This window comes from Rattus norvegicus, chromosome 3 (genome assembly GCF_036323735.1).
Source record: "Rattus norvegicus strain BN/NHsdMcwi chromosome 3, GRCr8, whole genome shotgun sequence".
In the NCBI taxonomy this organism is placed as follows: Eukaryota; Metazoa; Chordata; class Mammalia; order Rodentia; family Muridae; genus Rattus; species Rattus norvegicus.
The window spans coordinates 93,150,291-93,163,627 of record NC_086021.1 but is presented as its reverse complement, the minus strand read 5'-3'; the positions used below and the strand labels follow the sequence as shown (position 1 = coordinate 93,163,627).

The window sequence follows — 13,337 nt, the reverse complement described above, 5'->3', positions numbered from 1 at the left end:
AAATTTCTGGGTTCTAGAAAACTCTATTCAAAATTTCAGAGGAAAGATACTATTAAATAGTCCCAGCCAACTCCAACATCTAGGAATCACAAAAATTACTAGTATGTCAAAATATGTATAAAGGCATATTTACGTGTTGGAAAGCAATGGCTTTCTAGTTAGATTTAATACCCATTCAACAGTAGGAATATTATGTCTAGTCCAGAATATGTAGCTACTTTCCCGGGGCCTTCAGAAAGAATCTACTGCCTCTACTTTTGTAGTTCAACATTATTACATACTATGTTAAAAATTTTAACTTTAAACCTATGTGTAAGTGTAGGCATGCATCCTCAGCAAAACAGCCTCTATTTAAAGTAAACAGAAACCACAGAAAACAACTGAACACAATGCAGAAATGAAAGAGAAAAATCAAAAAAATCTCAAAAAGCAAAAAACAGTGGAGAACTCAGACAACACTACATACATCCACACTACAAATATTGTATCTGAGAACATAATAAAAGAGGTGGTAAAGAGATTTTAAGAGGCAGAATACCAAAAACGGTGCTGTAATGAAACAGTATCTTGTAGAAATGGCTACAGAAATAAAAGCATTATAATGGTAACACCAATGGACATGTCAACATAGAACAGCAAAAATCTCCAGGAGATCTAGCCTCAGACAAAGAACTACAGGAAAATGATGACTACTGCCCTAAATTGTATACACACACAACAACCACAGACTTGGAAGGTGGTATTAATGTTTACCATCTCTCTCTCTCTCTCTCTCTCTCTCTCTCTCTCTCTCTCTCTCTATCATCTATCTAAGCCACATTTTTGAGAAGGATGTAGTATAAGTAACATGGGAGAGGCAGAAGGAAGAGGTAGTGAAACATTTTAAAGGAGAAAAACCAAAAGAGAAAGGAATTATATTTTAATTAAAATATTTCAAAATTTAAATATCCATACATATGATACAATAGACATAGTTACAATATAAAATGGAATCTGAACAGTTGAAATAGTTTTCATGAGTGTGGAAGAAGCTGATTATTCACTTGTACCTAAGTCAGTTGCTCTAAATTTTAAGTAAAAGCCTTCTTAGTGCTGCAATCACATCCTTGTTCCTGAGGCTGTATATGAGGGGATTGAACATGGGGGTCACAATTGTGTAGAACAGAGAGAGTAGTTCATCAGTTCTTACAGAATGAATAGACTTTGGCCTTAAGTAGTTAATGGTAGCTGATCCAAAAAACAAAACAACTACCATCAGATGTGAAGAACAAGTGGAGAAAGCTTTTGCCCGTCCTGTGGCTGTTGGCAGTTTTAGAATGGTGGCAATGATTTTGCTGTAGGAGGCAAGGATCATCATAAAAGGGGAGGCAACAAAAACCATAGCTACTAAATATACAGACAACTCATGCATTGAAGTATCCCCACAGGCCAGCTTGAGAATTGGGGGAACATCGCAGAAGAAGTGCTCTATTATATTAGAATTGCAGAAATGAAGAGAGAATATTCGACAAGTTTGTCCTATCTGGACTGGAATACCACCAAGCCAAGAGCCCACTGCCAGCTGAGTGCACTTCGTTGGGTTCATAACCAGAGGATAATGCAGAGGGTTACAGATGGCCACATAGCGGTCATAGGACATCACAGCCAGCAGGAAACACTCAGTGGCTGCCAGAATTAGGAAGAAAAACATTTGAATAGCACACTCCAGGAGACAAATTCTTCTATCTTGTGTCCAAAGATTGTAGAGAATTCTGGGAAGGGTGACTGATACATAACAAATTTCCAGAAATGAAAAATTGGCCAGGAAATAATACATGGGTTTTTGTAGTGTAGGATCAATTCTGACTATGACAAGTATAAAGCTGTTTCCTATTAAGATAACCACATACATTATGGAAAACATCCCAAACAGAAATGTTTGCAGGTTATGAAGATCAGAAAACCCCAGTAAGAGAAACTGTGTCACAGTGGTTGCATTATCCATGGCGCTGTTCTCTGAGTGTTCTGTCTGTGGGCGTGATTCAACCAGAAGAACCATTATTTTACTGTCACTGTCTATAGCTTTATCTACAAACTGAAAATAACATCATACCTAATGCCTCAATTCCATAGATGAAACTGAAATGTGGCAAACTATACTGTCAGGTACTAAGTAGCCCCATGGAAAACATTATTTTTCATTTTTTTACTAGATGTTAATGCATGTTCTAGCTAACAACAGTAAGTCATGTCATTTTCAATGATCATCCACTCAAAGGCAGAACTCCAAATTAATATTCTTTTATACAATGATTCAGTTCTTTCTCTTAACATTTTTTATTATTACCTAATGGGGTTATGTGAAATTATTATCACAATGTTCTTTTCAGATTAATAAAGATTTGTCTTATTATTTTTAATTAAACTTTCATACAACGTTTAATCATTTTTTGGCCACCTCATTCTACAATCCCCACTATTCTACAATCAAACTTTACTTTCTTTCTCTGTCTTACTCTCTGTCTCCAAAACGTGAAAATCATACTAATCAAAAACAGCATTAGAAAAACAAAACTATAGACCACCCAAAACAAAACAAAACAAAACAAGCAGCCTATTTTGTATCTTCCAAGTCATCCAGAGCCCAGCATACGATTTCTATGTCCACTGACACTGCGATAGGAAATACTGACTTTTTATTACCAAGCAGGCATATGTAGGAATTACTTAATTTTATCTACTTTTACAGAAATAGTTCATTTCTCCTTTGTTTTCAATACATGTTGAGTAATTTCTACATTAAGCATTATTATTTTTAAAAAAGGTGAAATTCACAGCAAGTATGAAGCAGATCACCAGTCATATTAAAGACTTATGAGTGAATGGTGTTCCAAGAATTTAAAATATAGTTACAAGTTGAGGTAATGTTAAATGTAAAAAACAAAACAGAATTTTATGATGATAGGAATTTGATGTTATAGTTTCTTTCCTTTTCACAACTTTTCATGTGAAACATTAGTAGACTAAAAATAATTAGTAAAATGTGAAATTGTATTGACTGAAAATTTGATGGACTGCAACTAGTAGACAAGAATAGTAATTATGAAGGTATGACTTTACACTCAGAAGTGCACAACAAAAGGTTTTTTTATTGTATACTATATGATTAAATTCATGTAATATCTATTCATCAATTTAATTCAATATGGAAACTATGGAGATAATATTAAAATTTCATCTCATTTCACTGAGGACTAGAAACTATTATATATTCTGAGTTTGCTCAGCCAAATACTGCCCACAAAACTGCTTCTTTTAAGATCCCACACAGAGAAAATTTTCTTTCATTGTATGTTCTGCTTCTTATACTTTCCCCTATCACTCCTTACTGTTTAAGTAAAATAATGCATTTCTATGTTGAACTAAAGTACATTTATAATATTTTTAAAAAATCAATCTAGGAATAGACTCACTTCTACATTTCTAACTTAAAAATATTTATTAAACTTCTCTGATTTTCTGCTTGGTTTCAGGGAGGTAGTATCATTTTAAATTCTAAAAAGAGCAAATACTTTTACTTACGTTTATAAATTCTTCATTTAAAACTACATGTAAAAAGGAGGTACTGCAATTACATAATTCAAGATATTTCTACATTCTCCTTTTGTTTGTGGTTCTGACCTAATGTAAGGGTTTCATGTATGCTAAGCAACACTTTACTAAAAAAATGTCCTTAGTACAATTTCTTCAAAAATTTCTTCAAATATTTGATAGGTATGCTTTATGTTTCTAATGATTGGAAAGCATTATGGAGTTCTTTAGAACTGTGTGAGCACAGAAAAGAAAAGAAAGACAGTAGGCTTTTAAGTTAAATCTAGGCATATTTAGTTGGTGTACCTTACTTTTATTTAACAAAAATCCTCTTTTGAAATAGCGATTTTGGTTATTGTAGCATTCGGTGTGATATTAAACAGATCATTTAACATAAATGTACATGCAACTTTTTTCTTTCTCTGACAACGTGTTGAATAAATTGAAGATGATGAATAAAAAGTTTCATGTCTTTAATGACAAAAGGAAATATGTTAAAGTTCCAGATTGATTTAATATGAATATTAACTCTTAACTATCAGGAACACTTTGTGAAATAGTAGGTTACCAACTGATATCAATCATATTCATCAACATTTTGATCAGCTGTTATATTTGGAACTCCAGATTAAATACAGATATGTTTAAATATGTTCCTAGTCAAAAAATAAAATGACTTGGTACATATTAGCACATAAGTTAATGATACTGTTGATAATAATTTAAATCATTTCCCCTTGATTTTAAAAGTTTTCTTACATTTGATCTAATAATGTCAAATATTGGAACAGTAGTCACTCTAAAATAGCATTTGTAGTTATAAAATGAGAAGTCCATGACTCCTTCTAAATATTTTGTATGACTCCATTCAAATGCTGACATTTTTAAAAGAGTAAAAATACAATTGTAGGTAGGTTTGCTATTTGCCAAAAGTATTTCAAGGGTATCAGTTATGACTTTAAGAAAAGATAACATTCTTACCTCTATCGATTGATACATCTCAGAAAATGAATAAAAGTTAGTTTAACTGTGCCTAAAATTTTTCCATTTGTCAAACTGACCATCTTTAAATATATATTCTATTGGCAGAAGACACACTGCAATTGCAGTGGTAGATGTGCATTACTCTGGGGATAAGCTCCTTTCTCATGTTACATTTTAATTGAATGGAACATTTTTTTGCCACTCAGTGAGTTTAATCTAATAATGAAAATGAACAGATGAAGAAAACATAACATGAGCTATCATTACTACATGTCCTTAGCTTTTCTTTTTTGTATATGATTATTAAGAAACATTAGCTCTGAAAGTAAGAAACATTGTAAAGTAGAAAACATATTAACTCGAGATTTCATCCCTTTGAAAAACTGAATAGTCTCAAAGGAAACGTAAATGTGAAGAAAAATTCTCCCAGTATTCTAACTTCCCAATTCTTTTTTTTTTCAGTTACTACTGTACTTTATAGTGTTCAACCAAATCACCATGTTACAAAAATAGCAAGCTGCCATAATAAAAAATAAGGCTCCTCTATCCAGCACCAGATAGCATCATTTTACTTTCAAGCCTAGAAATTGCACACTTGTATATAAACTAACTGAAGATGAGGATTGAGAGTTCATCTTGGTGGATTTTTCCTTTGATGAATATGAAGTGTCCTTCCTTATCTTTTTTGATGACTTTTAATTGAAAATTGATTTTATTTGATATTAGAATGGCTACTCCAGCTTGCTTCTTCTGACCATTTGCTTGGAAAGTTGTTTTCCAGCCTTTCACTCTGAGGTAGTGTCTGTCTTTGTCTCTGAGGTGTGTTTCCTGTAGGCAGCAGAATGCAGGGTCCTCATTGCGTATCCAGTTTGTTAATCTATGTCTTTTTATTGGGGAGTTGAGGCCATTGATGTTGAGAGATATTAAGGAATAGTGATTATTGCTTCCTGTTATATTCATATTTGGATGTGAGGTTATGTTTGTGTGCTTTTCTTCTCTTTGTTTTGTTGCCAAGACAATTAGTTTCTTGCTTCTTCTAGGGTATAGCTTGCCTCCTTATGTTGGGCTTTACCCTTTATTATCCTTTGTAGTGCTGGATTTGTAGAAAGATATTGTGTAAATTTGGTTTTGTCATGGAATATCTTGGTTTCTCCATCTATGTTAATTGAGAGTTTTGCAGGATACAGTAACCTGGGCTGGCAGTTGTGTTCTCTTAGGGTCTGTATGACATCTGTCCAGGATCTTCTGGCCTTCATAGTTTCTGGCGAAAAGTCTGGTGTGATTCTGATAGGTCTGCCTTTATATGTTACTTGACCTTTTTCCCTTACTGCTTTTAATATTCTTTCTTTATTTTGTGCGTTTGATGTTTTGACTATTATGTGACGGGAGGTGTTTCTTTTCTGGTCCAAATATTTGGAGTTCTGTAGGCTTCTTGTATGCCTATGGGTATCTCTTTTTTTAGGTTAGGGAAGTTTTCTTCTATGATTTTGTTGAAGATATTTACTGGTCCTTTGAGCTGGGAGTCTTCACTCTCTTCTATACCTATTATCCTTAGGTTTGATCTTCTCATTGAGTCCTGGATTTCCTGTATGTTTTGGACCAGTAGCTTTTTCCGCTTTACATTATCTTTGACAGTTGAGTCGATGATTTCTATGGAATCTTCTGCTCCTGAGATTCTCTCTTCCATCTCTTGTATTCTGTTGGTGAAGCTTGTATCTACAGCTCCTTGTCTTTTCTTTTGATTTTCTAGTCCAGGGTTTTTTCCATGTGTTCTTTCTTGATTGTTTCTATGTCCATTTTTAATTCCTTCAACTGTTTGATTGTGTTTTCCTGGAATTCTTTAAGGGAATTTGTGTCTCCTCTCTATGGGTTTCTACTTGTTTATTTATGTTTTCCTGGAATTCTTTTTTTTTTTTTATAAGCTTATATACAATTTTATTTTCAAGTCAGATGTGGTAAAATGCCTCTTATCCCAGCATTATGGAGGGAGAAGCGGGTGATCTATATGAGTTCTAGACTAGTCTTTTCTATACAGTAAGTTCTAGGGTAGTCAGGGATATATATGAGACCCTGTCTCAAAAATGTTTCTTTTATAATTCAACTTTATTTTCTTTTTTTTTTTATTTATTTATTTTTTTTATTTTTTTATTTTATTTTATTTATTTTTTTATTAACTTGAGTATTTCTTATATACATTTCAAGTGTTATTCCCTTTCCCGGTTTCCGGACAGACATCACCCTCCCCCCTCCCCTTCCTTGTGGGTGTTCCCCTCCCAAACCTCCCCCCATTGCCACCCTCCCCGCATAGTCTAGTTCACTGGGGGTTCAGTCTTAGCAGAACCCAGGGCTTCCCCTTCCACTGGTGCTCTTACTAGGATATTCATTGCTACCTATGGGGACAGAGTCCAGGGTCAGTCCATGTATAGTCTTTAGGTAGTGGCTTAGTCCCTGGAAGCTCTGGTTGCTTGACATTGTTGTACTTTTGGGGTCTCCAGCCCCTTCAAGCTCTTCCAGTTCTTTCTCTGATTCCTTCAACGGGGGACCTATTCTCAGTTCAGTGGTTTGCTGCTGGCATTCGCCTCTGTATTTGCTGTATTCTGGCTGTGTCTCTCAGGAGCGATCTACATCCGGCTCCTGTAGGTCTGCACTTCTTTGCTTCATCCATCTTGTCTAATTGGGTGGCTGTATATGTATGGGCCACCTGTGGGGCAGGCTGTGAATGGGTGTTCCTTCAGTCTCTGTTTTAATCTTTGCCTCTCCCTTCCCTGCCAAGGGTATTCTTTTTCCTCATTTAAAGAAGGAGTGAAGCATTCACATTTTGATCATCCATCTTGAGTTTCCTTTGTTCTAGGGATCTAGGGTAATTCAAGCATTTGGGCTAATAGCCACTTATCAATGAGTGCATACCATGTATGTCTTTCTGTGAGTGGGTTAGCTCACTCAGGATGATATTTTCCAGTTCCAACCATTTGCCTACGAATTTCATAAACTCGTTGTTTTTGATAGCTGAGTAATATTCCATTGTGTAGATGTACCACATTTTCTGTATCCATTCCTCTGTTGAAGGGCATCTGGGTTCTTTCCAGTTTCTGGCTATTATAAATAAGGCTGCGATGAACATAGTGGAGCACGTGTCTCTTTTATATGTTGAGGCATCTTTTGGGTATATGCCCAAGAGAGGTATGGCTGGATCCTCAGGCAGTTCAATGTCCAATTTTCTGAGGAACCTCCAGACTGATTTCCAGAATGGTTTTACCAGTCTGCAATCCCACCAACAATGGAGGAGTGTTCCTCTTTCTCCACATCCTCGCCAGCATCTGCTGTCACCTGAGTTTTTGATCTTAGCCATTCTCACTGGTGTGAGGTGAAATCTCAGGGTTGTTTTGATTTGCATTTCCCTTATGACTAAAGATGTTGAACATTTCTTTAGGTGTTTCTCAGCCATTCGGCATTCCTCAGCTGTGAATTCCTTGTTTAGCTCTGAACCCCATTTTTTAATAGGGTTATTTGTTTCCCTGCGGTCTAACTTCTTGAGTTCTTTGTATATTTTGGATATAAGGCCTCTATCTGTTATAGGATTGGTAAAGATCTTTTCCCAATCTGTTGGTTGCCGTTTTGTCCTAACCACAGTGTCCTTTGCCTTACAGAAGCTTTGCAGTTTTATGAGATCCCATTTGTCGATTCTTGATCTTAGAGCATAAGCCATTGGTGTTTTGTTCAGGAAGTTTTTTTCCAGGGACCATGTGTTCGAGATGCTGCCCTAGTTTTTCTTCTATTAGTTTGAGTGTATCTGGTTTGATGTGGAGGTCCTTAATCCACTTGGACTTAAGCTTTGTACAGGGTGATGAGCATGGATCTATCTGCATTCTTCTACACGTTGACCTCCAATTGAACCAGCAACATTTGCTGAAAATGCTATCTTTCTTCCATTGGATGGTTTTGGCTCCTTTGTCAAAAATCAAGTGCCCATAGGTGTGTGGGTTCATTTCTGGGTCTTCAATTCTGTTCCATTGCTCTATCTGTCTGTCTCTGTACCAATACCATGCAGTTTTTATCATTATTGCTCTGTAATACTGCTTGAGTTCAGGGATAGTGATTCCCCCTGAAGTTCTTTTATTGTTGAGGATAGTTTTAGCTATCCTGGGTTTTTTGTTATTCCAGATGAATTTGCAAATTGTTCTGTCTAACTATCTGAAGAATTAGATTGGTATTTTGATGGGGATTGCATTGAATCTGTAGATCGCTTTTGGTAAAATGGCCATTTTTACTATATTAATCCTGCCAATCCATGAGCATGGGAGATCTTTCCATCTTCTGAAGTCTTCTTCAATTTCTTTCTTCAGAGTCTTGAAGTTCTTATTGTACAGATCTTTTACTTGCTTGGTTAAAGTCACACCGAGGTACTTTATATTATTTGGGTCTATTATGAAGGGTGTCGTTTCCCTATTTTCATTCTTGGATTGTTTCTCTTTTGTGTAGAGGAAGGCTACTGATTTGTTTGAGTTAATTTTATACCCAGCCACTTTGCTGAAGTTGTTTATCAGCTTTAGTAGTTCTCTGGTGGAACTTTTGGGATCACTTAAGTATACTATCATATCATCTGCAAATAGTGATATTTTGACTTCTTTTTTTTTCCAATCTGGATCCCTTTGATCTCCTTTTGTTGTCTGATTGCTCTGACTAGAACTTCAAGAACTATATTGAATAAGTAGGGAGAGAGTGGGCAGCCTTGTCTAGTCCCTGATTTTAGTGGGATTGCTTCAAGTTTCTCTCCATTTAGTTTAATATTAGCAACTGGTTTGCTGTATATGGCTTTTACTATGTTTAGGTATGGGCCTTGAATTCCTATTCTTTCCAGAACTTTTATCATGATGGGGTGTTGAATTTTGTCAAATGCTTTCTCAGCATCTAATGAAATGATCATGTGGTTTTGTTCTTTCAATTTATTTATGTAATGGATTACATTAATGGTTTTCCACATATTAAACCATCCCTGCATGCCTGGGATGAAGCCTACTTGATCATGGTGAATGATTGTTTTGATGTGCTCTTGGATTCGGTTTGCCAGAATTTTATTGAGTATTTTTGCGTCCATATTCATAAGGGAAATTGGTTTGAAGTTCTCTTTCTTTGTTGGGTCTTTGTTTGGTTTAGGTATAAGGGGAATTGTGGCTTCATAGAAGGAATTCGGTAGTGCTCCATCTGTTTCAATTTTGTGGAATAGTTTGGATAGTATTGGTATGAGGTCTTCTACAAAGGTCTGATAGAATTCTGCACTCAGCCGTCTGGACCTGGGCTCTTTTTGCTTGGGAGAACTTTAATGACTGCTTCTATTTCCTTAGGAGTTATAGGGCTGTTTATCTGGTTTATCTGTTCCTGATTTAACTTCCGTTCCTGGTATCTGTCTAGGAAATTGTCAATTTCCTGCAGATTTTCAAGTTTTGTGGAATATAGGCTTTTTTAGTAAGGTCTGATTTTTTTTTTTTGAATTTCCTCTGATTCTGTAGTTATCTCTCCCTTTTCATTTCTTATTTTGTTAATTTGGACACCCTCTGTGTGTCCTCTCCTTAGTCTGACTAGGGGTTTATTTATCTTGTTGATTTTCTCAAAGAACCAACTTTTGGTTCTGTTGATTCTTTGTATGCTCCTTTTTGTTTCTACTTGGTTGTTTTAAGCTGTGAGTTTGATTATTTCCTGCCTTCTACTCCTCCTGGGTGTATTTGCTTCTTTTTGTTCTAGAGATTTTAGGTGTGCTGTCAAGCTGCTGACATATGCTCTCTCCTGTTTCTGCAGGCACTCAGAGCTATGAGTTTCCTTCTTAGCACAGCTTTCATTGTGTCCCGTATTTTTGGGTATGTTGTACCTTCATTTTCATTAAATTCTAAGAAGTTTTTAATTTTTTCTTTATTTCTTCCTTGACCAGGTTATCGTTGAGTAGAGCATTCTTCAACTTCCACGTATATGTGGGTGTTCTTCCCTCTTTGTTATTGAAGACCAGCTTTAGACTGTGGTGGTCTGATAGCACTCATGGGATTATTTCTACCTTTCTATATCTGTTGAGGCCCATTTTTTTGACACATTATATGGTTAATTTTGGAGAAAGTACCGTGAGGAGCTGAGAAGAATCTATATCCTTTTCTTTAGCATAGAATATTCTATAAATATCTGTTAAGTCCATTTGGTTCATGACTTCTCTTAGTCTGTCTAGGTCTCTGTTTAATTTCTCTTTCCATGATCTGTCCATTGATGAGAGTGGGGTGTTGAAATCTCCAACTATTATTGTGTGAGGTGCAATATGTGTTTTGAGCTTTAGTAAGGTTTCTTTTATGTATGTAGGTGCCCTTGTGTTTGGGGCGTAGATATTTAGGATTGAGAGTTCATCTTGGTGGATTTTTCCTTTGATGAATATGAAGTGTCCTTCCTTATCTTTTTGATGACTTTTAGTTGAAATTTGATTTTACTTGATATTAGAATGGCTACTCCAACTTGCTTCTTCTGACCATTTGCTTGGAAAGTTGTTTTCCAGCCTTTCACTCTGAGGTAGTGTCTGTCTTTGTCTCTGAGGTGTGTTTACTGTAGGCAGCAGAATGCAGGGTCCTCATTGCGTATCCAGTTTATTAATCTATGTCTGTTTATTGGGGAGTTGAGACCATTGATGTTGAAAGATATTAAGGAATAGTGATTATTGCTTCCTGTTATATTCATATTTGGATGTGAGGTTATGTTTGTGTGCTTTTCTTCTCTTTGTTTTGTTTCCAAGACGATTAGTTTCCTGCTTTTTCTAGGGTACAGCTTGCCTCCTTATGTTGGGCTTTACCATTTATTATCCTTTGTAGTGCTGGATTTGTAGAAAGATATTGTGTAAATTTGGTTTTGTCATGGAATATCTTGGTTTCTCCATCTATGTTAATTGAGAGTTTTGCAGGATATAGTAACCTGGGCTGGCATTTGTGTTCTCTTAGGGTCTGTATGACATCTATCCAGGATCTTCTGGCTTCCATAGTCTCTGGCAAAAAGTCTGGTGTGATTCTGATAGGTCTGCCTTTATATGTTCCTTGACCTGTTTCCCTTACTGCTTTTAATATTCTTTTTTTATTTTGTGCATTTGGTGTTTTGACTATTATGTGACGGGAGGTGTTTTTTTTTCTGGTCCAATCTATTTGGAGTTCTGTAGGCTTCTTGTATGCCTATGGGTATCTCTTTTTTATGTTAGGGAAGTTTTCTTCTATGATTTTGTTGAAGATATTTACTGGTCCTTTGAGCTGAGAGTCTTCACTCTCTTCTATAACTATTATCCTTAGGTTTGATCTGCTCATTGAGTCCTAGATTTCCTGTAAGTTTTGGACCAGTAGCTTTTTCCGCTTTACATTATTTTTGACAGTTGAGTCGATGATTTCTATGGAATCTTCTGCTCCTGAGATTCTCTCTTCTATCTCTTGTATTCTGTTGGTGAAGCTTGTATCTACGGCTCCTTTTCCCTCTTTTGGTTTTCTATATCCAGGGTTGTTTCCATGTGTTCTTCCTTGATTGCTTCTATTTCCATTTTTAATTCCTTTAACTGTTTGATTGTTTTTTCCTGGAATTCTTTCAGGGATTTTTGTGATTCCTCTCTGTAGGCTTCTACTTGTTTATTTATGTTTTCTTGCATTTCTCTAAGGGAGTTCTTCATGTCTTCCTTGATGTCCTCCAGCATCATGATCAAATATGATTTTGAATCTAGATCTTGCTTTTCTAGTGTGTCTTTGCTATTCTGTGTTTGCTTTTGTGGGACAATTCGGCTCCAATGATCCCATGTAGTCTTGGTTTCTGTTGCTTGGGTTCCTGCGCTTGCCTCTTGCCATCAGATTATCTCTAGTGTTACTTTGTTCTGCTATTTCTGACAGTGGCTAGACTGTCCTATAAGCCTGTGAGTCAGGAGTGCTGTAGACCTGTTTTCGTGTTTTCTTTCAGCCAGTTATGGGAACAAATTGTTCTGCTTTAGGGCGTGTAGTTTTTCCTATTTACAGGTCTTTAGCTGTTCCTGTGGGCCTGTGTCCTGAGTTCACCAGGCAGGTCACTTGGAGCAGGAAGGTTGGTCTTAGCTGTGGTCCCAAGGCTGAAGTTTGCTGGTGGGGTGTTGCTTATGATCTCTCCGTGGGGGCAGCAATCTGGAGGACCTGCACCACCCTTTCTGGGAGCTTCTATGCACCAGGGTTCCAGATGGCGTTTGGTGTTTTCCTCTGGAGTCAGTAATGTGGGCAGAGTGTAATCTCTTCTGGTTTCTCAGGCGTGTCTGCCTCTCTGAATGTTTATCTCTCCCTCCCACGGGATTTGGGTGCAGAGAACTGTTTATCTGGTCGGTCCCTTCAGGTTCCGGCGGTGTCTCAGATGCAGGGGACCTGCTTCTCCTATGCCCTTATCTACGGGTACCCAGAGGCCGTATATAGTTTCCTCTTGGGCCAGGAATGTGGGCAGGGCTGGGCAGTGTTGGTGGTCTCTTCCACTCTGCAGTCTCAGGAGTGCCCACCTGTCCGGGCGGTGAGCTCTCTGTCCCACAGGGTTTGGGAGCAGTGAGCTGTTGCGGGCAGGGATCCTTGAGGTTGGGAATCCTCCTAAAAACCGGAAGTTTCCGATCCTAGAGGAATTTTGCCCCTGTGTGTCCTGAGGCCACCAGTCAGGTCCCTTGGAGCAGAAAAGTTGGTCTTACCTGTGGTCTCAAGGCTCAAGTTTACTCGTGGGGTGTTGCTTATTAGCTCTCCGAAGGGGCAGCAACCAGGAGGACCTGCACCGCCCTTTCTGTGAGC

General features: G+C 37.0%; 1 protein-coding gene across 1 annotated transcript; it reads right to left on the bottom strand.

Annotated features, from left to right (window-relative positions):
* Positions 1-1,063: 1,063 nt before the first annotated feature.
* Positions 1,064-1,984, bottom strand: Or12e8 (olfactory receptor family 12 subfamily E member 8). Its single transcript, NM_001000324.1, has one exon. The coding sequence runs from the start codon at positions 1,982-1,984 to the stop codon at positions 1,064-1,066; it is 921 nt and encodes a 306-aa protein (NP_001000324.1).
* Between the last annotated feature and the right edge of the window lie 11,353 nt (positions 1,985-13,337).